Here is a 27,536-nt window from a genome sequence, read left to right on the forward strand (position 1 = left end):
AAACTAGAAGGGTTAAGATTATAAAATGCAAAACTCTATAAAATGCAAATTTCTTTAAAAGGAAACCACTATTCCCTGGAAAACAAACCAACAGCAATCCAGCACGTGAATCTATGATTTTCTCTTGGACCTTTGGTGATGTGGGCTTCTACCTGCCTTATCTGAGCTAGTTGAGAATGTTTCCTTTACTTCAAAGAAAAGTGCTTGTGTATAATCTCCAGTTTGCCTAATAATTTGATAAAAATAATGTCAATTTTAATATTAATTTTTTTCTGTTGATTGACTAGCCTTTTCTTTTTTGTGAAAGCCCACTGACTTGTCTGTCAGGGAATAGGGATCGGACAGCAGTCTTTCTGATACAATAGTAGTATTGCTGCAGGAGATGCCTATTTCTCAATTAAAAAACAAGTATACTGTATAAAACTGACCAACTGTGTATCCTGAGAGATTTCAAGGAAAACATAACCTCTCTCAAGTGTACTACAGTTCTTTCTTAAATTATTTAAAGGGATCACCAAGTTCCTACATAATCCTGGGAAGTTGTTTAAGTGGCAGTGACTGCCCTCGTGAACATTTCTTTTCTTTTTTTTTTGAACATTTCTTTTCAAATGTCTTTCAGCACTTATAAATATACCAACTTATGTTTTTGTCTAAATCCTGACCGTGTAGTGCTCTCATTTCTAGAGGAGCTAACATTTTTAATGGTTCTTTTGCTACAGTTATTATTAATTTCTATTACCCTGGCTAATAACAGCCACGATGGGTCATTTCTCATTCCAGCTTTATTCTTATCTTTTTAGCAATTAACCAGTCATCTCTGCCAATTCTTTTAAAATTAGGCTCCAGATCCAGAGCCTACACTGGCAGGGTATTTTTTTTTTTTTGTTTAACCCTATCTTTAGTCTTTCCTACATGGCTGCTTGGCAGCCCCAAAGAATTTACTCTCTTATCTTGTTTGCATAACTATGGCTTGACTCATACATGGAAGGGATTCTAAAAACAAGAAAGAATAATGGTGTGTCCTAAACTTTCCACTATGTTCACTGATACTCATGGGGCTGCCCTGCATCAGACCCAAAGAGTAGAGTGTTAGAAGAAAAATGGCAGCTCAGGTCTCCCACCTTGAGGACCATTTCAGGTTGGTTTTATTTCATGTACTGATAAAAGGTTTAATAATTGTGTTTGCCTTCTCAGATGAGTGGAAGCACACTCATACATTAAAACTGGCATGAGTGTCAGCAACAGTCTTCGAATAAACTGCAGTTAGTAAAACTCTAAAGGTTCATCAATGCCTGCATTGTATGCTGGAAATACATAGGAAAAATATGAAGATTGCACAAGAAGGGTTCTATGTTGCAATTTAAGATTAAACTTGCTGCTTAAGAGGCAACAAATGGAAGTAAAAATGCAAAACATCACGCCTTACATTCTTTGCTGCAATTCTCTGTGCCTTTTTTTCTTTCCATACTATAAAGTTTTAAGCTTCTAAAAGCTGCTTTTACCTCTGTCATACTACCTAATGGGATTCCAGTGCTTAACCCTGAAAGCTCACGCTGTCTGCACTGGTGAAAACGCTCACAAAGAGTCGGTAAAGGAGACACTATTCTAGCTAAGTTTTTTTGGTTGTTTTTTTCCTCAGTAGAAATATTTCTCCCCTGTTTTCTGGTACCTATTGTTGATATCTGTTGGGAGTCTGTTCCAGTATACTTGTGGGGTTTTTCCCCTCCCCTCTTTGGTGGCCTATTTAAGGTTTTCTCTTTGTCCTCGTAGGTAACAGCATAATGTACTTAAGTATGGATTCATTTTTCTTTATCCTGCTTGGCAGCTGCAACGTGCTTTCAATGTGAGAACTTGGGACTTCCTTCAGTACCTTGGTTTTTCCATCATTCTTTCCCTTCTGTTCTTTGGAAATTCTCCTTAAATATATGCTGGAATTTCTCAGTCTATCTTCCATGGCTCCTAACTGCTTTCAGGATAGCAAAAAAGTCTGTCTCTTTGTGCTGTATTTTAGGTGAGCTTTTCATCACTCGTTCCTCTTGTCACCTGTGTCCAATCTGTCGTTTAATTCTACGTGCTATGCTTTCAGTGATCAGATTTTTCATTTTCAAGACTCTCAATGAGTTGTCATGTTAAACTGCTCTATTTAATTTCTGCTCAAATTTTTCAGTTTCACAATTTCCTATTCTCAAAGGATGTTCCATTGTCAGTGATCTCTTTGATTATCCAAAACATACATATTTTAAAGTTTTGGAACGTATACATCAATAGTTGATTTTGTTGGTGATCTTTCTTAGCACTGGATTTTGGAGTTCATCAGAGTTTTGAATGGAAGGACAGCCTTTGGCAGAAGAATGGTAATATCTGTCTTAGCTTCTTTTCAAAAGTGGGTTAATTTCTACCCCAGTCTCTGGCTTCAAGCTGGTGAAAGTGGCTCCGGCTGCTCATCCCACATGGAACCCACCTGGTCTCACTTATAGCCAAACTCTTGGGTGCCACCACCTACTTGGAATATAGAATCCAGGAGGCCCAAGGCTTTCTTCACAGTTGCTACTTGGCAGTTTGGGTCCATGAAGAGACTTATCCAGCTCTGGAAAAGGAAGCCCAGCTTCGTCTTTGTGGATTTCTCTTTTTACATTTTACCTATCACTGCTGTGTGTTTGGAGCAAAAGCACTGAGCTGAAACAAACTCAATGTGCCATCCTGACTAGGAATTTACATAATCCCTTAGCACTGTAAATGAAAAACATTTACTCATTAAACTGTATAAATAAAATTAGCAGGGAATTTTAAAACCCCTTGTTTGTACCTAACTGGCAAACTAATTACAAAATATTTTCATAAATGCAAATTAAACCCTAACTTAAGGTTCAAACATATGCACTTGAAAGTAGCTAAAACCCACTTATCCTAAAGTAAGTTTACAAAACAGACAATGCAGAACAATTTCGTTTACCTTTGAAATCAGTCTTACTTATACAAGAAAAAACAGGACTCTCAAAGTAACACTTATCAGTCTTAACAAAAAATAAAGTCAGAAACTTTTCTACTGTATTTAACTTACAAGGCTATCAGCTAAATAAAAAAAAAACAAAAATATTTCTTACTGTGCTTCATGAAAAAAGGAGATTCATACCTTTTCACTCGTTAAAAATTTTGCAAAATATACATGCTCTCCTCCTGTTTTCAATTCTTCCATCTTTTTCCTTGAGGCCTGAGTATCATCTAATTTATAACTCTTAAAAACAGCTAGGACTTCTTCAGAATACTGCAAAATAAAAATGCTAATTAGTTTTATTTAGCACTGTTGCCCAATCACTTGCTTAGTGCTTCACTAATCAAAATAATCTACAAATTTATTCCCAGTTAACCATATATGCATACTGAAGGCACATTAAGGAAGAAAAATTCTGACAGCAAAATAGGAGAAAACTATTCTTTGTGAGATTTTATGGTTACTCTAAAACTAGGAATAAGCTCTCTACTTCTGAAGACATGTGATTTCTTAAGTAGTTTGTGTAAGGAGAAAACAGAGAAGGGAATGTTTTGAGAGAATAAGGAAATTTGACAGTAAAATTAGCTGTCTCATCAGCAGTGGGAACTCTCAAGCCTTTTCTGTGCTAAAGACAGCGACCAAATAAAAACATGATGTCAAACCCTATCCAGTTGAGGGACAATTCCAAGTGACTTCTCACTTACTATTTAATCTCAATTTGGACAGTTATGTGGAAAAGAAAAAGTACTGCATATAAAATAAAAACTTTATTGCACATTAAACTTTAAAAAGTAACAGAATACACACCATTCTCCTTTTAAAAGCTATATTTATTAACTTTAGATTCTGACTACAACAAAAAGGACAAACTGACCTTTAAGTACAAGAAAAGAAATACAGAGAATTCTTTGGGAAAAAAAATAAGTTGGCAAATTTTTCCTGCAAAAAGTCAGACAGCAAATATTTTAGACCATATGACTCATCAAATGGTCTCAATTACAACTACAAAAGTCGGCCATTATAGCACAAAAACAATCACAGATAATATGTCAATCGTTGGTGTGGCTGCTTGCCAATATTGTATTAACTTTATTTACAAAAGCAGGCATTAGGCTGGATGTGGTCCAAGGCCACAGTCTGCAGAGTCCTGTTCTAACAGGATAGCCAAAATAATTCTGTGCAAAATAAAGGCAGAATGTAGTCTGCAAACAGTTCATCAATGCATGTTGACAATACTATGTAAAAAATCAAACCAATATAAAAAACTAAAGCTGCTAACTACTAACCTTTAAAATCCTCAAATAATTCATAAACTACTCTCAAAATCAATTGTTTACATATTAATCTACAGCTTACCATCTATATTATGAAATTGGTATAAAAACATAACAGGCAGAAGAACTAAATAGGGAAAAGTATGCTGGACAAGAGTCAAGTTCTGACTGCCATTAGCTATAAAATAATGGGCTTTTGGCACTTTGCAATGGCAACTCACCTTGAGAAAAGTTTTCCATGAGATTTTCTCATAGCATTGCACAGGGTTCCTAAAGTAATCCTGAAGTGACCAAAATTTTCGGTACAGGTTGTAATCAATTGGAATGGAGCTGATAAAACAAATGTTACATTAAATAAATCATTTAAGTCATTTTAGAAATATCTAAATGCTTTAGTTTTCCTTGGGGCCCAAATCCTTTTAAAAAGCTAATTAAAGCCATGGTCTCTTTCCCCAGAAAAGAATACAAATTCATAAAGACTTATAAACTTTACTATAAATAATTTCAGGGGTTCTCAGACCCTTATTCCATCTTTATCGTCAGTAGTGGAACCCCTGCATTTTGGCTGGATACATTCAGAATTTAAGGCTATGTTCCCAACCTCTCTTGCACCAGGTGTGGCCATGTGATTAGTTTCTGCCCAATCAGCTGGGAGTGGGAGTCACATGTCCTTTGTGGGCCACTTTTCACCATTTTCCCTTTTCCCTGGCTGGAAGGCAGATGTGATGATGAACCATCCAAGACTAGAGGAAAAAGAGAAAATACCCAGGGACAGTGGACTAAGAAGTAAGAAGGAACCCGGGTCCCCAGAGGATCTCCCTCAAGAGGGCTACTGCATCAGCCCTGAAGCATCTGTCTTCAGACTTTTATGTGAGAAAGAAATTAATTTCTATGTGGTTTAAACTAATGTTCATTTGATTCTAATGTTAAAAAGTCAAAGGTGCTATATCCCAACCAACACACTAAGCTAGGGAGACCTAGTAGGGAATAAACAATTAGGTACATATCAATTTAGGATTACAAAAATGGCACTACTAGTTCAATATGGATACATTACAAATCTTCAGTGTGAACACATATTCTTTTAATTTTTAATTTTGCAAGCAATCATTATGCTATAAACTGTTTCAACTTTTGATTTTAAAACAGACATTTAAGACTTTATATCAGCAAATCCTGTTAAAAATGGTTGCGGTATCAACTATTTCATATCCTCCAATATCTACAAAAACATTTCCACATCACCACTTAAAATTAATTCTGTCTGTAAACATAATTGCATACTAGCTTATTCCATTTTTTCTGAATAAACCTTAAAAAGTTGAACCTATGGATTACAGTTAGCATCTTTGCTAAGCTTCATGCCCATACAAATATTCCAAGAAACACTGTAGTTTTCTACGGGAAACAGGAAGTAGGTTTAGTGATCCATACAGCACCATGATCTCAAAGCCATGCTGTGGGAGGGAGAAAGGGAGGAGCTAGGTGCCTGCGGTTGGCTTTCCAAATGTTACGCATCTGTGTGAGGTCGGCCACACTGAAACAGCAGACTGCCCGCACACAATTTAGAAGCCAACTGATTCAGTCCATTAATGATTCAGGAGTTAAAATTTTAAGACATATATATAAAGCTACAAATAAAAGGAATCTATAAGCATTATTTCCTTCCTCCTTGTCTACATTCTCCTACCTCCTTCCTCTCTGTACTACCTCAGTACTTGGTAAATCATTAAGGTATTTTCTGTGTAAATCAAGAAATCTGAACTTCTAAACACTCACCAAGTTGTTGGAGCTTCATCATCTCCCATTTCACCTTCTTCTACATCCATTCCTTCTTCTCTGTCCTCTGTGTGCTAAATTTTTAAAAAATGTACATCTGGTCATAAAGTAGTTGCCAGGTAGAAGAGAATTCTACATGACAGGGATCCAAGAACTCAAGAGCAGTATGACAATTAAGATAATCATGAAGACACAGTGTAAAGTTTTAAATCAATACTTTTCCAAATATGGTCAGTAGATTCTTTCCACGAATAGAGAACCTATGGCAAAACATGATTTGGAAATATAATACACAATGATCTTTTGTGAGAAGTGAGAAGATCATTAGTACACTAAGGACTCCATGAATCACAGTAACTAACTCTCAAAGGGAATTTAAGTAGTTTTTGTCCCCAACTTTCACTGAACTCTGAAAATCTTCCTCCACTCATACACATAACACTTATTATCTGGGAACACTTTAGGATATGCTTGGTGTCCAGCTCTATATTGAAAATTTTTAAACAACTAGTTTACATAGACTAGTCCAAGAAATATCTAAAAGATACATAAAGGAGAAAGGAAAAATCTTAAAGTCAGTATCATTTCCAAATTGACAATGATTACAATTTAAGGGATAAATTAAGTAAACTATTCTGATTAATTTAATGTGAAATATTAGTTATATCTAATTAAACAATTTTTAAACTTTATAACTTGCTCCTAAATGAAAAGCAGGTAATGAACGTCCAACAATTTGCCATCTCTGGACTGTTTTCAGTCATGTATGCTCAGTCATGTCCGACTCTTTGTGACCCCATGGATTGTACAGCCTGCCACGCTCCTCTGTCCACTGAATTTTCTAGGCAAGAATACTGGAGCGGGTTGTTATTTCCTTCTCCAGGGGATCTTCCCTGACCCAGGGATTGAACCCATGTCTCCTTTACCACTGTGCTACCTGGGAAGTCCTAGTTATCCCAATAACAAACTTAAAATATGTTGTTGATTTCACATCAGCCTCACCTTCTGACCCAGTGTGCTCTCCTGCTCATTGGTATTGAAAACAGTGACATTTTCCAGATTAAACTGACTCTGCAAGTTAAGACCTATGAAAAAACAAAAAGATTTTCAAAGCAAACCCAAATACCTAAACCAGGTTAAGAATACAACTTTGTTGTCATATAACTAAAATATATAAAATGATAAATTAAGCAAAAGATCAAGTCAGAAATTATATCACACTTGATTTTCAAATTCTTTCTAAAATTCATTTCTTGAAGGTGCTTTTAGAGTATGCAAAATTCTATACATACTAATACAGATATAGTTGATCTGTTATTTATGAATATTCTAGAACAATTTTACAGAATGCTTTACGTACTAATTTATGACTTTGCTGAAGCACAATCAGAAATTGTATTACTCAGTATAAATGTGTAATAATGTTTACAAAAAAAGTATAGTGAGAGCCGTGTTTCTCACTGTCAGGGAAAGAAGCTAGAAATAAGCAGGTCTATTGGTGCGAGATTAGACTCACAAGTTATCAGTCACTATGTTATCACTGTATTGTTTTTGGTCATTTAAAAAAAATGTAGACAGATAACAGCAATAAAGATGCATATGTATATGTTAGTATTTATACATATCTTTCCAAGCTCTGTGCACTGAGATGGCTTAGAAGCAGTGATATTTTAGTAACAATTAGCGTATCTAGGGCCCAGATCTTGTCTTTTAAATACCATTTTAAAAATAAGACAAATCAGGCTCTTTGGAGAAGTGGCTGAGAAGGAAAAATTCATGATGCACCTGGACTATCCTTTAATATCAGAAACTCATGAAAGAGAACCCAATGGGGAGAACTTGAACAATTTGAACAAATAATGATATTGAAATTATAATTCATATAAAATAAATATTCATGAGCTTCATTTTGAAATAGATGATTGAACTGATAAGTAAACAAGGGGGAAGACACAACTGCTTTTCGTTTTTTTTGGCTGCATTGCATGGCTTGTGGGAATCTTAGTTCTCTGACCAGGGATCAAACCTGAGCGCTCAGCAGTGAAAACTCAGCATCCTAACCACTGGTCCGTCAGGGAATTCCAGAGACAAGTCTTCTTTAGAGAAGAATTCCAATTCATAAATGTAGAAGGTATGAGAGAGACAGAAAATCACCACCAGGAAACCTAATAATAATTGCTATAGGCAAGATCCACTGATGAATGCTACTCAACTCAGTGGGCAAAGATCTAAAGAGAAAAGGAATATTTGCATAGCCTCAAAGTATCTCCCTCCAAATATTTATTAATTACAAAGGGGAAAATAGTAGCATTGTAGTAGAGAAATATGGAGATCAAAGATACTCTCTTAATTAGGTGATCAAAGATAACATCCCCAGTAAAAAGACACATCAACACCATGCTGAAACATGCACTGAGAAAAGCACATCACTATTCTGTATTAATTACTTAAAACCATCTTTGTCTATTCTCTATTACTCAATAGCACATGACATAATTCTCCATTAGGTTAAAAATTTCAGTCACACTTAACTAAATTTAATGGATAAACTACATGCTAACTAAAACAGCTTTCTAAAGGTCTTGGGATATACTCTACTGACTCTTCAGCATCTACAAACACAAGAAAAGAAAAAGTACTACAAGAAGATATCCCGAAATGCCAACCTAGCTTATGTTAGTAAGGATGTTTGGAAACTGGGAGGCACTTGCATCAATGATAAGACTGTAAAATGAAGCAGCCACTTTGGAAAACAGTCTAGTGGCTCGTCAAGAACTTAAACACAGAGTTACCATGGGATCCAGTAATTCTACTCTTAGATATACCTCCAGGAGAAATTAAAACAGTTACCATGACCCATCAATTCCATTCTACGTATATGCCCAAGAGAAGAGAAAACATACATCCATACAAACTTGCACACAAATGTTCACAGAAGCATTATTCACAATAGCCAAAAAGCAGAAGCAACTCAAGTGTCCATTAACTGAAAAATGGATAAACAAACTGCAGTCTATCCATGCAGAGAATATCCTTCAGTTGTAAAAAGGAATGAACTACTGATACATACAACACAGATGAATCTTGAAGATGCTAGGTTAAAAAAGCTAGACACAAAAGACCACATATTGTATTATTCCATTTTTTTAAAATGTCTAGAACAGGAAAAATCCACAGAGATGAGTAAGTAGATGACCTATTCTTCGGGCCTGGGAGAGAGGACAGGGATGGGGGTAAGTGCAAAGTGACAGCAGGCACAGGGCTCCTACGGGAGGAGAAATTGTTCTAAAATCAGCTGTGGTGATGGAGTTTTCAATGGAGAACTATATGGTATGTGAATTCACACCTCAGTAAAGCTGTTAAAAAATATAAAAAGTTGAGCTTCCAGTAACAGAAGGCTAATAATTAACTAATTAACAAATCAGATTAATCCTCTCACTAAGGACAGCTACAAACTTGGATCAATTAATTCTATAAATTTTTACAGAGTATAAACCCTGTTCACAGCATTGTTTGAGACAATGAAATAGAAAAATTGTTCTTTTGTAAAAACTGTAAAGAGTGAGGAATATATGGCAAAAAACTAAGAAGGCGAGAAAGATAAGCAATGCAGCGTCAGCACTCAAAGCCATTTCTGTTTGTCAAACAGGAAGAATCAGTTGCAAAACTGAGCCACTCTTTAGCAGCTTCCTGAAGTAAGGATGTTAAAAACAAATCTAAGGAAGGTGTGGAATCTAATAAATCCTACCCCAACCATCTTCTAGGCTGGGACGTATAGGGTTATGTCCTCAGGTAGGGATGAACCAAACTGCAGTCCAACGCCAAGTCTTCTCGATGACCTAAGCAATCACAGACCTTGAGTTGGGCTAGATGAGGGTAAGCTTACACTAATCGTAGCACCTTCCAAGGTGCCTGGCAGGTCATGAAAGCTCTCTCTGGAGAAAGGTATCTAACCCAGGCCTCCAAATTATTCCTTCTAATATCTTCTCAAACATAATATCAAATGCTAACCAGAAACACAAAAGAGGTAAGACACCATGAGTGAGAAACAGGCACAAAGACTTGATGCTGGAATTATCAGACACATAAATAAAAGTAACAATGCTCACCCTGGTCAGACAATTAAAAAACAGGTTTGAAAACAGCAGGGAGTAAGACACTAAAAAGTGACACAGCAGACTTAAAAAAAGACTTTCTAGAAATGAAATGTACAGTTACTGAAATTAAGAACTCATTTTCAGCAGATTATTCATAGATGAACAGAGAAGTAGTAAACTAGAAAACATTTCTAAAGAAATCATACAGAATGTGATGGAAAGAGACAGAGATGAAAAATGCAAAAAGTGTAAGAGACAGACAAGGTATAGAATGTTAACTAGAGTTTCATAAAGAGAAAGCAGCATACACAATATCTGAAGAAATAGCAGCTTACATTTTTACAAAGTGGATGAAGAACAACCGATACACAAACTCAAGATGCCCACAAATCTGAAGAATGATAAACTTTAAAAATCCATACTTAGATACATTATATAAAACTGAAAAACCGAAAACCCCACAAACAAAAATTCAAAGAAAAAGAAAATTTCAAGAGCAGAGAAAAAACAAAACTAGATTATCTTCAAAGGAGTTAGACTGACATCTGACTCCTCTCTAGAAGACAAAGGCAAAGTAGTGATGACCTTCCACTAAATGAAATCCTATGTCCAGTGCCAACCTACAAGCTCTATACTTCAATCACTCTATCTAATCTTCAATCATTGTTCAAGAGTAAAGAAATAAAGATTTTTCAGACAAAACAAAATTTGCACTAAAGTCTAAAGACATAGTCACAGATAGAGGATCAGAAATACAAGTTGTAAATACACTGGTAAATTGAAATTAATCCTGACCACATTTAAATAAGAGGAAAGAAAAAAAGCAGAGATACAGCAGGACAAAAAGAAAGTCACAAGTAATTTTGCCACTGCTAACACACACTATAGGTCTTACCACAAGCAGGCACTGTTGTAAGCTCTTCCAAATTTTAACTCATTTAATCCTTACAACATGTGAAGTAGGTGGTAGATTAGCTGATATTAAGGAAGGGGTGACTGAGGCAGATACAGTTAAAATCTGGCATGTCTGAACGGACTGTGGAGGGCTTGAGAACACTGCCATGCTTCACTTTTGGACCTGAACTGTGGTTACCCAGCTATCTGCTTCACAATTATTATACTATATACTTACTTTATGCACTTTCATTCTACTGTTATATTTCACAATGATAAAAGAAACGAACAAAAGTAAATGTGACTAAACAGTAGTGACTGAAGAAGAAAATGGAAGCAGAAAAACTGGCAGGCATTAAGAAATGAAATAAAAACATGATTCATGGCTACATATTTCAGTGTGATTCAACTGTACATTATTATTAATAAGCTTTGAACTTGAAAAATCAATGGCTTTATTTGAGTGTTACCTGTATTATACACTGGAACAGGTACAACTATTTACAAGTAAAAGAAAATCAAACGACAATTTCCTACGCTATTTTTCAACTTTTTAGAACCTTTAAAAAAAAATTTTTTTTTAGAACCTTTAAAAAAAAAAAAAAAATCATCATGGTATATTCTAGTCCATGAAAAACAGGTAAAAATTTTCCTGCAAAGCAATTTATGTACAAAAGCTCACCTGATTTCTCAGATAAAGGGAAAAGCCTGGCCAAAAAGAGCTGAATTCGTCCACAGAAGACTGTATTCTGGGATTTTGATAATCTTCGTAGGAGATCTAACAACAAATGGAAACAAAGGTTACACAGAAGAGATCATTCTATATTTATTACAATATACCCAAGTGTCTTAACCAGTTCAAAAGTATTTTCCTAAAGCAGTAGTTCTCAAAATGGGGGTCGAAACTTTTCTGTCACAAAAAAAGGACTAGAAAATTAAAAATAAAACGAGTTTAACATGAGCAAGATAAACTTTATTCAACTTTTTGGTTTTCATTAAGTTTATGTTTAGAACAGGAGTAGATAAATTTAAAGCAAATGATCAGTTTTAATAAATCAGACTGCTATTTTAAAATGAAGATACAATCTACTTAAAAAAATTTACAACCTGTGTTTAATTCAACCACCTGGTTTCCTGGCCATATTTCCTTCTTAAAAACCAATCATTCACTGATGAGTTACTTACCATTGCACATACGTAGTAAATAATTTTTCCCAGCAGAGTAGAATGTATTCTGAAATTAAGACAGAAATTATTACTATTGTTCTGAAGTTGGTGCACATTCTTCAATAGTAAGTCACAGGAAGTAAGATTTTACAGAACACTAATATGTGCTGAGAATCTACTATGTCGCTTTCACTTTTTCCAAGCAAATAACATTTTTAATGAAATATTTTCAAACATATAACAAATACGATTCTAAGTAACTTTTAAAACATGTAAAAGTGTGTGTTTTCAAGGTAACTGTTTCTACTCAAATTTTGTACTGTCATTTTTTTTCTCCATGTGATTCTTAACTTGGCTTTTCCAAGACAGCAGAACATATAATTCTCATAAAGACAAACTTTTTAGCAATCAGCAGTCAGAAATAAAAGCAAGAAACAAAACAAACTACCCTCAGAACTCTAGATCTATAGAAAGCTAAAGTTAGTTAAAGTTAGGAAAAAGAAACTAAGGCACTTACTGATTTCCAAGTAGCAACATTTCTTTCCACAAAAGTGAATATTGTGTCACACTGATCCAAAGGAAGACAGTCCAAAACATCTCCCAACAACACAAAAGGTGTAGATGCCGTACAAATACCTTCAAGTGGAGCACAAGCCAATTTAAAAGTTTAAAATATGGCTGAGTAAAAGAGCTCATGTAAAAAAATTTGAAGATAATCTTAAAGGTACACTTTGTCAATCCTAATAAGGCTGTGAAAGGCAAGAAACAGAAGCAACCTACAAGTCCCCAAGCAGGATATACTTAAGTTCATTTAAGTTTTGGTATGTGATGATAGCATCACCTTTGATAACCCTTCTAGAGCATTTACTATATGTCAGGCACACTAAGGGCTTCGCATACACTAGCACGTGTAATCCTCATAACCCTATGAGGTAGATAACATTATCTCCAGTTTACAGAATGGGAAAACTGAGACACAGAGAAGTTAAATAACTTGCCCAAGATCATAGAGCCAGTAAGCAGTAGAGCTGGGACACGAACCCAGGCAGTCTGGCTCCACAGTCTGTTTTCTTCACCACTAAGCTATTCAAAAGAATATAATGCAGCCAATTAAAAATGATGGTTATGATGACTATAATAACTTGGAAAATGTTTATGATATAATGTCAAGTGAAAAAGGCACGGTTCAAAACTGTATCGATATTATGGTTATAACAATAAAATCTATTAAAAAGACTAGAGAAACTAAAATCATATACCAAAATAAATGGTAGTTTTTTAAAGTAGAAGAACTGGGACTACTATTTTCCCCCTTCCTCATTTCCAAATGTTCTGTAATAATGCTAAATTTAAATTGTCTTGGTCATTTGAGAAGATCTAGTTCAAAAAAGATAACAAAAAGGTTTGATACTAATTTCAGTTCTTACTATACTTTTAAAATAATACTGTTGTTTCAAAGGAAAAATTGGTAAAATAAAAAGTTATGTCTAAATTCAATCTTACTAAAGCAATCAACTAAAGACTTCAAGGTCATCTAGGCTAGTTAAAAATGCTTTTATCCCCCTGCTCATTCTTTTTCTATTTTTAGGTAATAGATACCAATACTTGTTAAGGGTTTAGGAAAAGTAGCCACTTCAGCATGGTATGTAAAAAAAGTATCTAGGGGCACTATTAGCCCCTAATACTGCATTCACACAATGGTTCAGAAACCGGAAGTAGTATTTCCAGCCCTATGCTGCACTGGAAAAATCATAGCTGGAATGTAGTATGAGGGATACTGCCTAGAACCAGTGAGGCATAAAGCAGCAAAGTCCAACTCAACGCAAAGGAAATCTGATCATCAGAACCAGCTAACAGAAATCAAATGGTGAGCTTCATCAACGGGAGCAGAGGATGACCCCCTGCCCAGGATGATACTGAGAGGAGACAAGACAGGCCAGAGACAAGACTGAACCAGATGACCTCCAAAGTCCTTTAACACTTAGATTTGTGATACTTTGTGTCCTGTATACCCAAGAGATTAGAGTGCATACTCCCTGCCCTTAGCTAAAGTATAATTTGGCAAAATAACACACATTTAATAATTACAGAACTTAAGAAAATTACCTAGATTCCACTCTCAAAGATTCAAAGAAACTGAGTGAAAGCCTGGCAGTCTCATTTAAAATAGAGATTCACTGGTGATTCTGATGAGCTGGGTGATAACATGATTCCTCAACACTGCCACAGCCTGTGTCCCAGCCTCTATGCTGCCCGCTGAGCTTCATCTTAACCTTGGCCACAGACGCCTCCTCCTGAGTTCCCCACACCTTGCTATGTTCAAGCCTGAATAGTTTTGTTTACAATGTTTTCTGCCTAACTAGGCTTCTTCCTCTCTATCACATGGTAAGTTCCTACTCAGTCTTTCAAAGCATAGAGTACATACTGCATCTAAAAAACTCTTCTGGTACTTCTGTGTAAGCTACCACATCTCTGCTTCTGAAAGCACACTGTACATAAATTATAGTACTTATCATATCCAAACTGTTTATTTTTGTTATGTAGACTATGAGCTTTTTAAAGGTAGGCATTTTTGAAGGTTCTCACCAGTGAAGAGTCTGACACAACAGAAGCAAAATAAGTATCTGCCAAGTTGAGTTTAACAAAACATGTTTATGGACAATTTGAAAATCTGTCACATAATAAACAATACAATAATATTGCTCTCAAGAAGAAATTTTTCCCATCAAATTAAAATAAAGATGTATTTAAACTTTTATTCATGGCTTAACTGAGTTCTTAAGTCCCTAGCTTTCTCAAATAAAGTAAAAGTTTTAAACACAGATTTTGTATAACTTCAAGCATTTGCCAGCAAAGGTCCGTCTAGTCAAAGCTATGGATTTTCCAGTAGTCATGTATGGATGTGAGAGCTGGACCATAAAGAAAGCTGAGCATCGAAGATTTGATGCTTTTGAACTGTGGTGTTGGAAAAGACTCTTGAGAGTCCCTTGAATTGCAAGGAGATCCAACCAGTCAATCCTAAAGGAAATCAGTCCTGAATATTCATTGGAAGGACTGATGCTGAAGCTGAAGCTCTAGTACTTTGACCATCTGATGCAAAGAACTGGAAAAACCAATATGAAGAGCCATTGGAAAAGGCCCTGATGCGGGGAAAGATTGAAGGCAGGAGGAGAAGGGGACGACAGAGGATGAGATGGTCGGATGGCATCACCGACTCAATGGACATGAATTTGGGCAAACTCCAGGAGTTAGCGATGGACAGGGAGGCCTGGCGTGCTGCAGTCCATGGGGTTGCAAAGAGTAGGACATGACTGAGTGACTGAACTGAACTGACCGAAGCATTAAAAACATTACCAGTTTACAAGAGTATCATATCAGGATAATCAGTGAATGAAGTGATGCTGCAAACTGACAGGAACTGGCAAGGAACACTCCATTGCAGTACACATTAGAATATGCTTAATAAATGAATGATGAATAAGCATTTCATGTAAGTTTAACTCCTAAAGCCAAAATTTATGAACTACTTAAGTTCACAAAATTGCTTGTGGCTACACTGGAAGATCACTTTTACCTGGTGTGCTTCAGTTTTTGTAGGAATAAGTATCAAAATAATAAATATGCGAATAGTGCTTTACAGATTAAAAGGAACTTTTCACATAAACTATATAAATAAGTCAAAGGAATATTTTAACCAAACTAATTAAAAAAGACTACTGATGAACTACTTTTTCACTGCTTCTTTATGCAAATATTTAATGAGCTACTACTGTATATTAGTCACTGTGTACTCACTACATGCCTTTTTAAAAGTCTGCTGAAATTACCTCCTACCAACCCTGGCCCATCTTAACCATCCTCTATCTAGTTTTCCTGCCAGCAGTTTCTCGCCATCCCATGCCTTTCCCATAGGTACTCTTTAGCACAGCATACACAGCCCTTTACAAATGATCCTAACTTACCTTCCTGCTTCTTTCCTCATGGTTCTCATCATCCTCTCAGCATTCTGCTCCAGTTTTTTTTTTACAGCCCTTACACCCCAGCTCCTATGTTACAGTTTTCTTTCTAGCCCATCCTGGTCCCTTCAGCATCTGAAGTTTAAAGAATCACTTCAACTACACTTCAGTCCCACTTCAATTACCCCCAATAAGATATTTACATGTGTTTCCTTCATGAGCCACTAGGTTCCTTATAGGCAGGGAATATGTTTTATTCACTACTGAATCTCCAAGTCCTCGCTCAGTACCAGGCACATAGTAGATGCTCAATAAATAGGCACTGGATGAACGAAGTAAGTGGAGAACAAAGACATGTCAGTGTGCACTGTATACTAGTGACAAGAAACAACTGTGAGTTAATTTCAGTGGGACTTCTTGGCAATGGAGGTAGGTAGGCAGAATTTGAAAAATGAACAAAATCAACTAGGTTGAGAGGTATGGGGAGAATACGTTTTCAATACAGCATGTCATGTCCAGGATTATTTTAAAACCAAACCAAACCATACTTACCTTCAGTTACTCCCCCAATAGCAAGAGAAATAATAGCTAAAACGTTTTCACATGATGAATGATTTATCTACCAACAAAGGAGAAAACAACTTAATTTAGGAACCAGAATTTAGACTAATTTGATAATAAGAAAAACATACCCTCTGACATTAAATTGATTATCACAAACATTGGATAAAGATATTTCTCACAGAGGATAAAATTACTAAGAATATTTTAAAAATGAATGATAAAAGCCCTAACTGTAGAAGTGTATTAAATAAATAAGCAGCAGGTGATTCACTTAAAATCCAAGAGTCTTGGGAAGATGGGTTACATTGCATGATTAAGCCTGTAAGCTAATCATGTAAAGATGCACTGAGGCCATTAAATCACTCAAAGGCAGCAGACAAAAGGCTGGGCCAGGGGGATTAACTGCACTAGTGCATCAATATGTCTTGGGGAGGGTTTTATTAATAATAAACGAGAGATGATGCTTAGGTTTAATAACATCATAAAAAAATAGCATTTATTGAGTGTTAATTAAGTGCTGTTTTACGCAACCCTAAAAAAATGGTGTTTCCTCTCTTACAAATGAAATTGAGGCTCAAAAAAGCAAGGTAACCTTGCCCAACGCCTGACAACAGGTGACTAGGTCTGAAGAAGAGGAAAGAATGAATACAGAACTGCCCTAAAGAAAGGAACACTGTTTTATGGCCACTGGAAAAGAATCTAGCTTCTTGGGATCCAAGCTTTGCTAAAGGAAGAATAAACTGTTGGAACTTTTCCCTTCATTTGGGTGCTCCACAATGATACACAAAGTCAGATTTTTCACGTTGAAATTTCTGTACTGAAGTTGGATAGGCTCTTGTTATCTATTACTAACTGAGAAGGAGGATGCTGATAAGCAAAATGAGGGCCTGGAATCCGTGCTGAACATCCTTGGACTAGACTTCTCATTCACTCCAGGATGTGTCGCTGTTTATACAGCAAAGACAGGGCCCATCTTCAAGTTCTAGTTCTTGCTCAGGAAGACCTCATGTCAACTTTCCTTATACATATTCAATGGCAGAGGGCTCTGCTAATTTATTAAACCAAACTCTTAAATTGCACCTATGCTATCAAAACCCTTATTCATTATGTAACTCCTATGCTGACTATGACCAAGTTAGGTTTCACAGACTAAGAAGTTCACTCCAGAAAAAAAGTCATGGTTAAATATCTATTTTAAGAATAAAAGCAAATGAAAAAATAATATTTACTAATCTGCCAGCAAAATTTTAACAATAAATAAAGGAAAAACATACTTACAATTTCTTCTTCTAGAACACCTCTAAAAGCCTGGTCAAGGGTACATTTTTTTTCATTTTCACTATTAAAAACAAAAAACACCTGCATTTTTAAAACAGCTCAGGGTAAGTATAAAGATTTCAATGAGCCCATGTCATGGATATTAATGCCTTACCTGCCAGGTAACTGGCTAAAGGTATTCAACAAGGGCTTGATATTTTTGTTGTTCAGGGCCTCTCTTGTAGATTTCTAGAAGAAAAAAATTAAGCACATAAGTTGAAGGATTTTTTGTTCCCTGAAAAACACACCACTCATTAATTGTATGTCTAACTAAAAAATGTTTCTGAGAAAAATTACCTGTCAGTCATTTCAGCAGTAATTCTCATTCAAATGCTACTTACTCATCACTTGAAGCTTGTCGAGAGCTTCTAAGCTCAGTTTTCTCATTCCAGGTTTTCCCTCCTACCTTTCATTTAAATATGCTGTTCATTCTGCTTTAAAAGTGGCCCCTTATTTACAGGCTTTGTTTCACAGCTTCCTCTAAAGGTCATTAATAATGTTATCCCACTCAATCTATCCAACCTTATTTCCCAGTAACCCCAAACACATACTGTCCACTAGGCTCTAGCCATTTTCCCATCATTTTCTATCAAGTTCACTCTAGTGTATCCATGCACATTGTTCTTCCCACATGCTCATGCAAATTCTATCCATTCTTCAAGACCCAACAAAAGTCCCACCTCCTCTAGGTAGCTTACACAGCACAGTCCCTGACATCAAGTAAACACTGATGTCTTAAAGTACTAAACCTGCTGACCATCACAAAGTAAACGTAAGTGGAAAGGAAAAATACTGCCAAGTCATTCACTCTGTGAAAATTCCCATACACTTGGAAAATCATCTTGTTACCTCACAGGAGTTAATTTATACTGGAAATGGACCATTCCTGGCTCTGTGAGTAGGCTGTGTAATCTTGGTGCATGCAAGTTCAGTGGTGTCTGACTTTTCGTGACCTCATGGACTGCACCCCTCCAGGCTCCTCTCTTCATGGGATTCTCCTGGCAAGAATACTGGAGCAGGTTGCCATTCCCTTCTCCAAGGGATCTTCCCCACCTGGGCAATGAACCCACGTCTCATTCGCCTCCTGCACTGGCAGGCGGATTCTTTGCCACTGCACCACCTGGGAAGTTCATAATCTAGAGCATACCCCTTTGTCTCTGATTCATTTTCCTCACTGGTTACATATATGGATTGTTGTAGATCCTTATTACCACCAGCAGCAGTGGCATTACCTGAGAACTTGTTAGATATGCAGACTCTCAGGCCCCATTCCTACTGAACCAGAATCTCATTTAACAAGATCTCCAGGTGATCCCAACCCATGCTCAATCTTAAGAAGCATTGGGGTGGATGATCTCCTATTAAACGGTCCCTTCCAGGACTGATATGACCTTGGATACACCTAACAGTTTCTCCTCGCAGAATTTCAGAAAATTAGGGACGAATACAGTCAAACGACTTAGAACAAGGTTCTTCATTTGGTGATGGGCAACATAAAAAGAATACTAAGTCTGAAGTCAGAAAAAACAGTGAAGCAAATCATTTAACTTTTATGCTTTCAAACTGTGGTACTGGAGAAGACTCCGGAGAGTCCCTTGGACTGCAAGGAGATCAAAGCAGTCAACCCTAAATATTCTTTGGAAGGACTGATGCTGAAGCTCCAAACTTTGGCCACCTGATGCGAAGAGCCGACTCACTGGAAAAGACCCTGATGCTGGGAAAGACTGAAGGCAGAAGAAGGGTGTGACAGAGGATGAGATGGTTGGGTGGCATCACCGACTCAACGGACATGAGTTTGAGCAATCTCCGGGACATGGTGAAGGGCAGGGAAGACTGGCATGCTGCAGTCCATGAGGTCGCAAAGGGTCGGACACGACTTAGCGACTGAACAACAACAAAGGCGGGGGCTGGGGGCCGGGCTGTCTCAGTTTCTATCTCATCCACTGCGGATAATTAAACACCCTACTTCACAGGGCTATTTTGAGTTAAATAAGCTAACACCAAAACGCTCTGTAATGTGTTTCCCCAAATGCTTACTGTTCCCCAAGGCGGAAGAATAAAATGACAGCTGACAACCCTTCCCAAGCTGATGTTTGCCTCGCCCCACTTAGGACCGTCCTCAACGATCTCTAAGGAGTGAGGTACAAAGGGTTAAAGGGTGATGAATAAGCGGCGAGAACCACCTGGCAGTTAGGAGGCGGGGCGGGAGCCGGTTCTCTGGACTACAACCATTCCCGCCTTCCCTCTAGAGCAGCCCCCTGCCAGTTCTGGAAACACCCGCTTGGCTAAGCCAGCACCGCAGAGAAGCAGGACCCAGAGGTAGTCTGCGGGTGAGCCCTCCACTCAGGGCGCAGGGTCCCGGGACCCGCCGGCGGAAAGGAGGAGGCGGACCGCAGAGGACTCGTGGAAGAGGCAGGTAAGGCGCTTTTATCGCCTCCTCAGCCCACGACGGGGCCGGGAACCCGTCGCCGCGGCGCAACGCCTCTCTCCCCGCTTTACCCCAGTGCAAAATTCGAGTAATTTCAGGGAGAGGAAAGCAACAAATAGCGTTGGGCCGGGGCCGCGCCCACCCGCCCGCAACTCACCGTAAACCGCGTCCGCGCTTCGGGCAAACTGAAGAGCGGCGGCGTCGGAGACATCTTCTTGGCTGCGCGTGCCCGCCACTTCGTCGCGGCGCCCGGCGATGACGTCAGGCCGGGAGCAACGAGAGAGCGCCGGCTCTGTGCGCGGCTAGAGCGGCTTGTGGGCGCAGGGGCGGGTCCCCTGGCGGATGGGAGCTTCCCCTGGTGACGGAGGTCGGACGGGGGTTGGGAGCCAGGGTGAGCCACTCAGCGCCCGATCCGGGTTCGTGGGTAACGACCCATGGGGTGACTGCAGACGCGCGGCCTCGACCTGTACACGCTGCGGGTTACAAGCCGGGACGCGCGGGCTCTTGGCGAGGGTTTTCCAGGTTTGGGAAGTCGGGTGAATGGCCGCTGGTTACGGCTCGATGAGCCGCGAGGGAAAGTAGTCGCCGTCTGAGAACCCAAGTCAGGTGGCTTCTCCGGGAGCTCCGGGCTGGGGAGGTGACGGCAGTGGCCGTCGGATCAAAGTCCTTCTTCCCGAAGGAGTGGTGCCAGCTCCGGATTCGCGCATCTGCCTTGCAGGTCACGGGCCCTGTAGCCCAGGTGCAGTTCCATCTTCTGAGAAATAAAAATAATACTTGTATCGCTGGGCTGTTGAGGAGCGTGAATGAAGTCATGAATGCAAGCGTGGCTTGTGTAGCAATGTAATGTGTGGGGATTCGTTCATTTTGCTGGCAGATAGAGGGCTCTGCTGAATGAGGAATATCGTAGAGGAACGCAGTACTCGGCGCTGATTGGATAGCCGGTGGCGCCAAATCCCGGGGTTAAGGCACCTGTTACAAGACCTAGTCTTCTGCCCGGTTTCCTCCCTCGTCTCCGCTCACTTGGCCAATGAGAAGCCAAGGGGCAGTCGTCTTTCCCTTGGAATTATGCGGTAGGGAAAGAAGCACTGACCCAAACACATCCTACCAGCGCTTACCACCTGCATGTGTTCCTAAATGAAAGCCTGGCGCGCTGTACCTGGCTCCCTTCGTGGATATCCACCTAGAGTAAGGACGCTAACAAAAATATAGCTTTGCGTAATCTTGTCCCTAAGTGGGAATTGTGAACAGTGATGGCTACCTGGAGCGTTGCAGGTTTTTTTTAGAATCAATAGAATCGTTTAGGTTTGATTGTACAACATACGTTGCCAAATTGCCCAGATCAACTGGTATTAACTGATTTAATAGGTAGCTGATGTAATCGGATTGTTATCATACTAGGGATGATTATTAACTATGTGGAGCACAGCTAAAGTAAATAAAATTTACGCAAGAGATACATAATATGTGTGTGTGTATATATATATATATATATATATATTTTTTTTTTTAACAAAAATCCAAACCGAAGAAGAGCTTGAGTTTGTTGATGCATCCATCAAAGTCTAGAATTTAAATTAGCCAAAGACTTAGAATTGTGGGTTTTTTTTTTTATCACACATTTGCTGTGCACCTGTGCTCTCTATAGGCAATGGACAGTATTTCTTGAATGAATAGTAACTATACGTTTGAATGACCAAAATAATATAGATTAATTGCTGTTTTGAGGAACTGGCAATAAGATAAGGAAATAGGCAATGCAATTTTAAAAGATACTCATCAAAAATCACTACCAGAGAAATGTTTTAGCATTTAGATCGTAAAAATGCCTTGTAATTCCCAAGCACTTAACGTGTAAGACATTTGATCCTCTAAATGATATTTTAAGGTGAGTAACACAGCTGTTGTGCTCATTTTACACATGAGGAAGCAAACTCAAAGAGATGGGGTTCCTGATAGAGGTAATTGGCCAAATGAGGCTATCCATGGGTTTTGATTAGGATTTTTGAGCTCTTTACACTGTTACAGTATCTGTAAGTAATAGTCAAGTTTTATTGAGTACCTTCTATGAGCCAGAAACTTTTCTTGTATTATCCCTCCTCCTTAGCATGACACTGTACATAACAGGCTTGTTTGTCCTGGGTCATATGTCTAGAGAAAGCTGTTTAGAATTTGAACCCCTAACTTTAATCCCAAAGCTTGCATTTTTCTTGAATCTTAACCCATAAATCTTTACAAAGCTATGGACCTGGTTAATGTCTCATAAATTATTCCTTATAATTAGAGAAGGGTAAGGATCATGAAGAGGAACTAAAAAGCCTCTTGATGAGAGTGAAAAAGTTGGCTTAAAGCTCAACATTCAGAAAAGTGAGATCATGACATCTGGTCCCATCACTTCATGGGAAATAGATGGGGAAATAGTGGAAACAGTGTCAGACTTTATTTTGGGGGCTCCAAAATCACTGCAGATGGTGATTGCAGCCATGAAATTAAAAGACACTTACTCCTTGGAAGAAAGGTTATGACCAACCTAGACAGCATATTAAAAAGCAGAGACATTACTTTGCCAACAAAGGTCCATCTAATCAAGGCTATGGTTTTTCCAATAGTCATGTGTAGATCTAAGATTTGGACTGTGAAGAAAGCTGAGCACCGAAGAACTGATGCTTTTGAACTGTGGTGTTGGAGAAGACTCTTCAGAGTCCCTTGGACTGCAAGGAGATCCAACCAGTCCATCCTAAAGGAGATCAGTCCTGGGTGTTCATTGGAAGGACTGATGTTGAAGTTGAAACTCCAAACTTTGGCCACCTGATGTGAAGAACTGACTCATTGGAAAAGACCCTGATTCTGGGAGGGGTTGGTGGCAGGAAGAGAAGGAGACGACAGAGGATGAGATGGCTGGATGGCATCACCGACTCGATGGACATGAGTTTGAGTAAACTCTGGGAGTTGGTGATGGACAGGGAGGCCTCATGCTGTGATTCATGGGGTCACAAAGAGTCGGACACGACTGAGCAACTGAGCTGAAGGATCATATTGTCATTCACAGTATAAGTTTTCTAAGTATGTAATAATACCATTCCAAAGACAGACATCCAATAATGCATAAACTCTTTAATTTAATTGGGCACCTCTTTTTCCTCTATATTAGTGCACAATTGTATAAACAGTACATAACTGTATAAAACTTCAAATAGCCAAAGCAGTCTTGAGAAAGGATAAAACTGAAAGTATCACTTCCTGATTAAAAAAAAAAATTACAAGCTACAATAATCAAAATAAGATGCTGCTGGCATAAGAACAGATGTGTAGACCAATGGAACAGAATAGAGAACCCCCAAATAAATATATGGTCATATATTTTATATTTATATATGGGCAATGTATGTTCAATAAAAGTGCTCAGAACACACAATGGGAATAGGATAGTCTCTTCAATAAATGATGTTGGGAGGACTTCTCTGGTGGTCCAGTGGTTAAGACTCCACACTTCCAATGCAGGAGACGCAGGTTTGATTCCTGGTTGGGAAACAGGATCCCTTTTGCCGCATGGTGTGGCCATTAAAAAAAAAATGGCGTTGGGAATACTGGACATCCATGTGCAGAGGAATGAAATCAAAGCTTTACCTCACACTATACATTTTTAACAGAGAAGGCAATGGCAACCCACTTCAGTACTCTTGCCTGGAAAATCCCATGGATGGAGGAGTCTGGTAGTCTGCAGTCCATGCGGCCACGAAGAGACAGACACAACTGAGTGACTTCACTTTCACTTTTCACTTCCATGCATTGGAGAAGGAAATGGCAACCCACTCCAGTGTTCATGCCTGGAGAATCCCAGGGATGGGGGAGCCTGGTGGGCTGCCGTCTATGGGGTCGCACAGAGTTGGACACGACTGAAGCGACTTAGCATCAGCAGCAACATACACTTTAAAAAACCAACTCAAGTTAAAATGGCAGAAGACATAAACAGGAAATTCATACAGAGGGGAAATATGAAAAGATGCTTAGCTTCCTGAGCAATTAGGAAAATGCATAAAACAATACTGTAATATTGTTTTCTCATCTATGAGATTGGCATGAGCTTAAAAGTTTAATTCATGTTGGGGAGGAGGTTGGGCACCTGTACTCAGCTGATGGAAATGGAATCTGTTGCAACCATTTTGGAAATGAATTGACATTTTAGTAAGGTTGAAGAAGTAATACCCTTTAATCCCAGAATTCTACTCTAGGTATAAACACAAAAGGATTTCTTATACGTGCATACAAAAAGATGTGTGCACGTATATTATTTTGGTACTGCTGGTAATGCCACAGAATTGGAAACATAAAGTGTCAATCAATGAATTGCTGAATAAATTTTAAAATACTCATTTGCTGAGATTTTAAGGCAGAGAAAATGAAAGAGCTAAATGTATTTGTTGCAGTGTGAATAAATCTCTTTTGTTGAAGCGATCATGTTTTACTTATTGAACCCGGGTCTCCTTCACTGTTCAGTTCAGTTGCTCAGTCGTGTCTGACTCTTTGTGACTCCATGAACCGCAGCACGCCAGGCCTTCCTGTCCATCACCAACTCCCGGAGTCCACCCAAACCCATGTCCATTGAGTCAGTGATGCCATCCAACCATCTTATCCTCTGTCGTCCCCTTCTCCTGCCCTCAATCTTTCCCAGCATCAGGGTATTTTCAAATGAGTCAGCTCTTCGCATGAAGTGGCCAAAGTATAGCAGTTTCAGCTTCAGCATCAGTCCTTCCAGTGAACACCCAGGGCTGATCTCCTTTAGGATGGACTGGTTGGATGTCCTTGCAGTCCAAGGGACTCTCAAGAGTCTTCTCCAATACCACAGTTCAAAAGCATCAATTCTTCAGCACTCAGCTTTCTTTGTAGTCTAACTCTAACATCCATACATGACTACTGGAAAGACGATCGCCTTAACTAGACAGACCTTTGTTGACAAAGTAATGTCTCTGCTTTTTAATATGCTGTCTAGTTTGGTAATAACTTTCCTTCCTGCCATGGCTGCAATCACCATCTGCAGTGATTTTGGAGCCCAGAAAAATAAAGTCAGCCACTGTTTCCCCATCTATTTGCCATGAAGTGACGGGACCGGATGCCATGATCTTAGTTTTCTGAATGTTGATTTTTAAGCCAACTTTTTCACTCTCTTCTTTCACTTTCATCGAGAGGCTCTTTAGTTCTTCTTCACTTTCTGCCATAAGGGTGGTGTCATCTGCATATCTGAGGTTATTGATATTTCTCCCAGCAATCTTGATTCCAGCTTATGCTTCTTCCAGCGTTTCTCATGATGTACTCTGCATATAAGTTAAATAAGCCTTGATGTACTCCTTTTCCTGTTTGGAACCAGTCTGTTGTTCCATGTCCAGTTCTGACTGTTGCTTCCTGACCTGCATACAGGTTTCTCAAGAGGCAGGTCAGGTGGTCTGGTATTCCCATCTCTGTCAGAATTTTCCATAGTTTATTGTGATCTACATAGTCAAAGACTTTGGCATAGTCAATAAAGCAGAAATAGATGTTTTTCTGGAGCTCTCTTGCTTTTTCAATGATCCAGCAGATGTTGGCAATTTGATCTCTGGTTCCTCTGCCTTTTCTAAAACCAGCTTGAACATTTGGAAGTTCATGGTTCACAGATTGCTGAAGCCTGGCTTGGAGAATTTTAAGCATCACTTTACTAGCGTGTGAGATGAGTGCAATTGTGTGGTAGTTTGAGCATTCTTTGGGATTGCCTTTCTTTGGGATTGGAATGAAAACTGACCTTTTCCAGTCCTGTGGCCACTGCTGAGTTTTCCAAATGTGCTGACATATTGTGTGCAGCACTTTCACAGCATCATCTTTCAGGATTTGAAATAGCTCAACTGGAATTCTGTCACCTCCACTAGCTTTGTTCGTAGTGATGCTTCCTAAGGCCCACTTGACTTCACATTCCAGGATGTCTGGCTCTAGGTGAGTGATCACACCATCGTAATTATCTGGGTCATGAAGATCTTTTTTGTACAGTTCTTCTGTGTATTCTTGCCACCTTGTCTTAATATCTTCTGCTTCTTTTAGGTTCATACCGTTTCTGTCCTTTATCGTGCCCATTTTTGCATGAAATGTTTCCTTGGTATCTCTAGTTTTCTTGAAGAGATCTCTAGTCTTTCCTGTTCTGTTGTTTTCCTCTATTTCTTTGCACTGATCACTTTGGAAGGCTTTTTTATCTCTCCTTGCTATTCTTTGGAACTCTGCATTCAGATAGGTATATCTTTTCTTTTTTCCTTTGCCTATCACGTCTCTTCTTTTCTCAGCTATTTGTAAAGCCTCCTCAGACAACCATTTTGCCTTTTTGTATTTGTTTTTCTTGGGGATGGTTTTGATCACCGCCTCATGTACAATGTCACGAACCTCCGTCCATAGTCACTCTGCCTATCAGATCTAATCCCTTGAATCTATTTGTCACTTCTACGGTAAGGGGTTTGATTTAGGTCATACCTAAATGGCCTAGTGGTTTTCCCTACTTTCTTCAGTTTAAGTCTGAATTTTGCAATAAGGAGTTAATGATCTGAGCCACTGTCAGCTCTCGGTCTTGATTTTACTGACTGCTTATAGCTTCTCCATCTTTGACTGCAAAGAATAAAATCAATATCATGTTGGTATTGGCCATCTCATGATGTCCATGTGTAGAGTCATCGCTTGTGTTGTTGGAAGAGGGTGTTTGCTATGACCAGTGGACTCTCTTGGCAAAACTCTCTTATCTATGATAACACAAATTATCTTAAATTCCTTTGGAATGATACCCTCTTTGAAGTAACTGATTGTTACCACAAGAGGTCAGCATTTGCATGGAAATATCTCCTCTAAAAGGGAAGCGACAAAAGAGAAATTTTTGTGTTTAGATGTATTTCTATCTGAAGTGCATTCTGGTACTGACCTTTAACTTCTTTAGTCAATGCAAATTGTAAGTCATTTATCACTACAGAAGAAATGGTATGTATGTACGTTTTATGCTGTGTTAGAACAGTTCCGTTTCCTTAGTTTTGAGCAACTTGACAGCTCCATCCAGGCTGCAGGAATCAG

At 38.6% G+C, this 27,536-nt stretch overlaps 1 protein-coding gene and 1 long non-coding RNA gene across 8 annotated transcripts in view; one reads left to right on the forward strand and one right to left on the reverse strand.

The window, feature by feature from the left end:
- THOC1 (THO complex subunit 1) overlaps positions 1–20,758 on the reverse strand; it is a 35,418-nt gene extending 14,660 nt beyond the window's left edge. For both annotated transcript variants that reach the window (XM_065932496.1, XM_065932495.1), the window contains exons 1-11: positions 20,626–20,758; positions 18,156–18,229; positions 18,002–18,062; positions 16,712–16,778; positions 12,721–12,839; positions 12,222–12,270; positions 11,719–11,814; positions 7,048–7,130; positions 6,046–6,119; positions 4,488–4,596; positions 3,134–3,265 (exon numbers count right to left, since the gene is read on the reverse strand). In XM_065932496.1, coding sequence (XP_065788568.1) covers positions 3,134–3,265; positions 4,488–4,596; positions 6,046–6,119; positions 7,048–7,130; positions 11,719–11,814; positions 12,222–12,270; positions 12,721–12,839; positions 16,712–16,778; positions 18,002–18,062; positions 18,156–18,229; positions 20,626–20,679 — 918 coding nt within the window. In that variant the 5' untranslated portion in view covers positions 20,680–20,758. The remainder of the gene's footprint in view (positions 1–3,133; positions 3,266–4,487; positions 4,597–6,045; positions 6,120–7,047; positions 7,131–11,718; positions 11,815–12,221; positions 12,271–12,720; positions 12,840–16,711; positions 16,779–18,001; positions 18,063–18,155; positions 18,230–20,625) is intronic.
- The window catches only part of LOC136166365 (uncharacterized), a 37,127-nt gene continuing 29,852 nt past the window's right edge, over positions 20,262–27,536 (forward strand). For all 6 annotated transcript variants that reach the window (XR_010662894.1, XR_010662892.1, XR_010662889.1 and 3 more), the window contains exon 1: positions 20,262–20,456. This is a non-coding gene — a long non-coding RNA (uncharacterized lncRNA). The remainder of the gene's footprint in view (positions 20,457–27,536) is intronic.

Source organism: Muntiacus reevesi, chromosome 4, assembly GCF_963930625.1.
Source record: "Muntiacus reevesi chromosome 4, mMunRee1.1, whole genome shotgun sequence".
NCBI classification, from domain to species: Eukaryota; Metazoa; Chordata; class Mammalia; order Artiodactyla; family Cervidae; genus Muntiacus; species Muntiacus reevesi.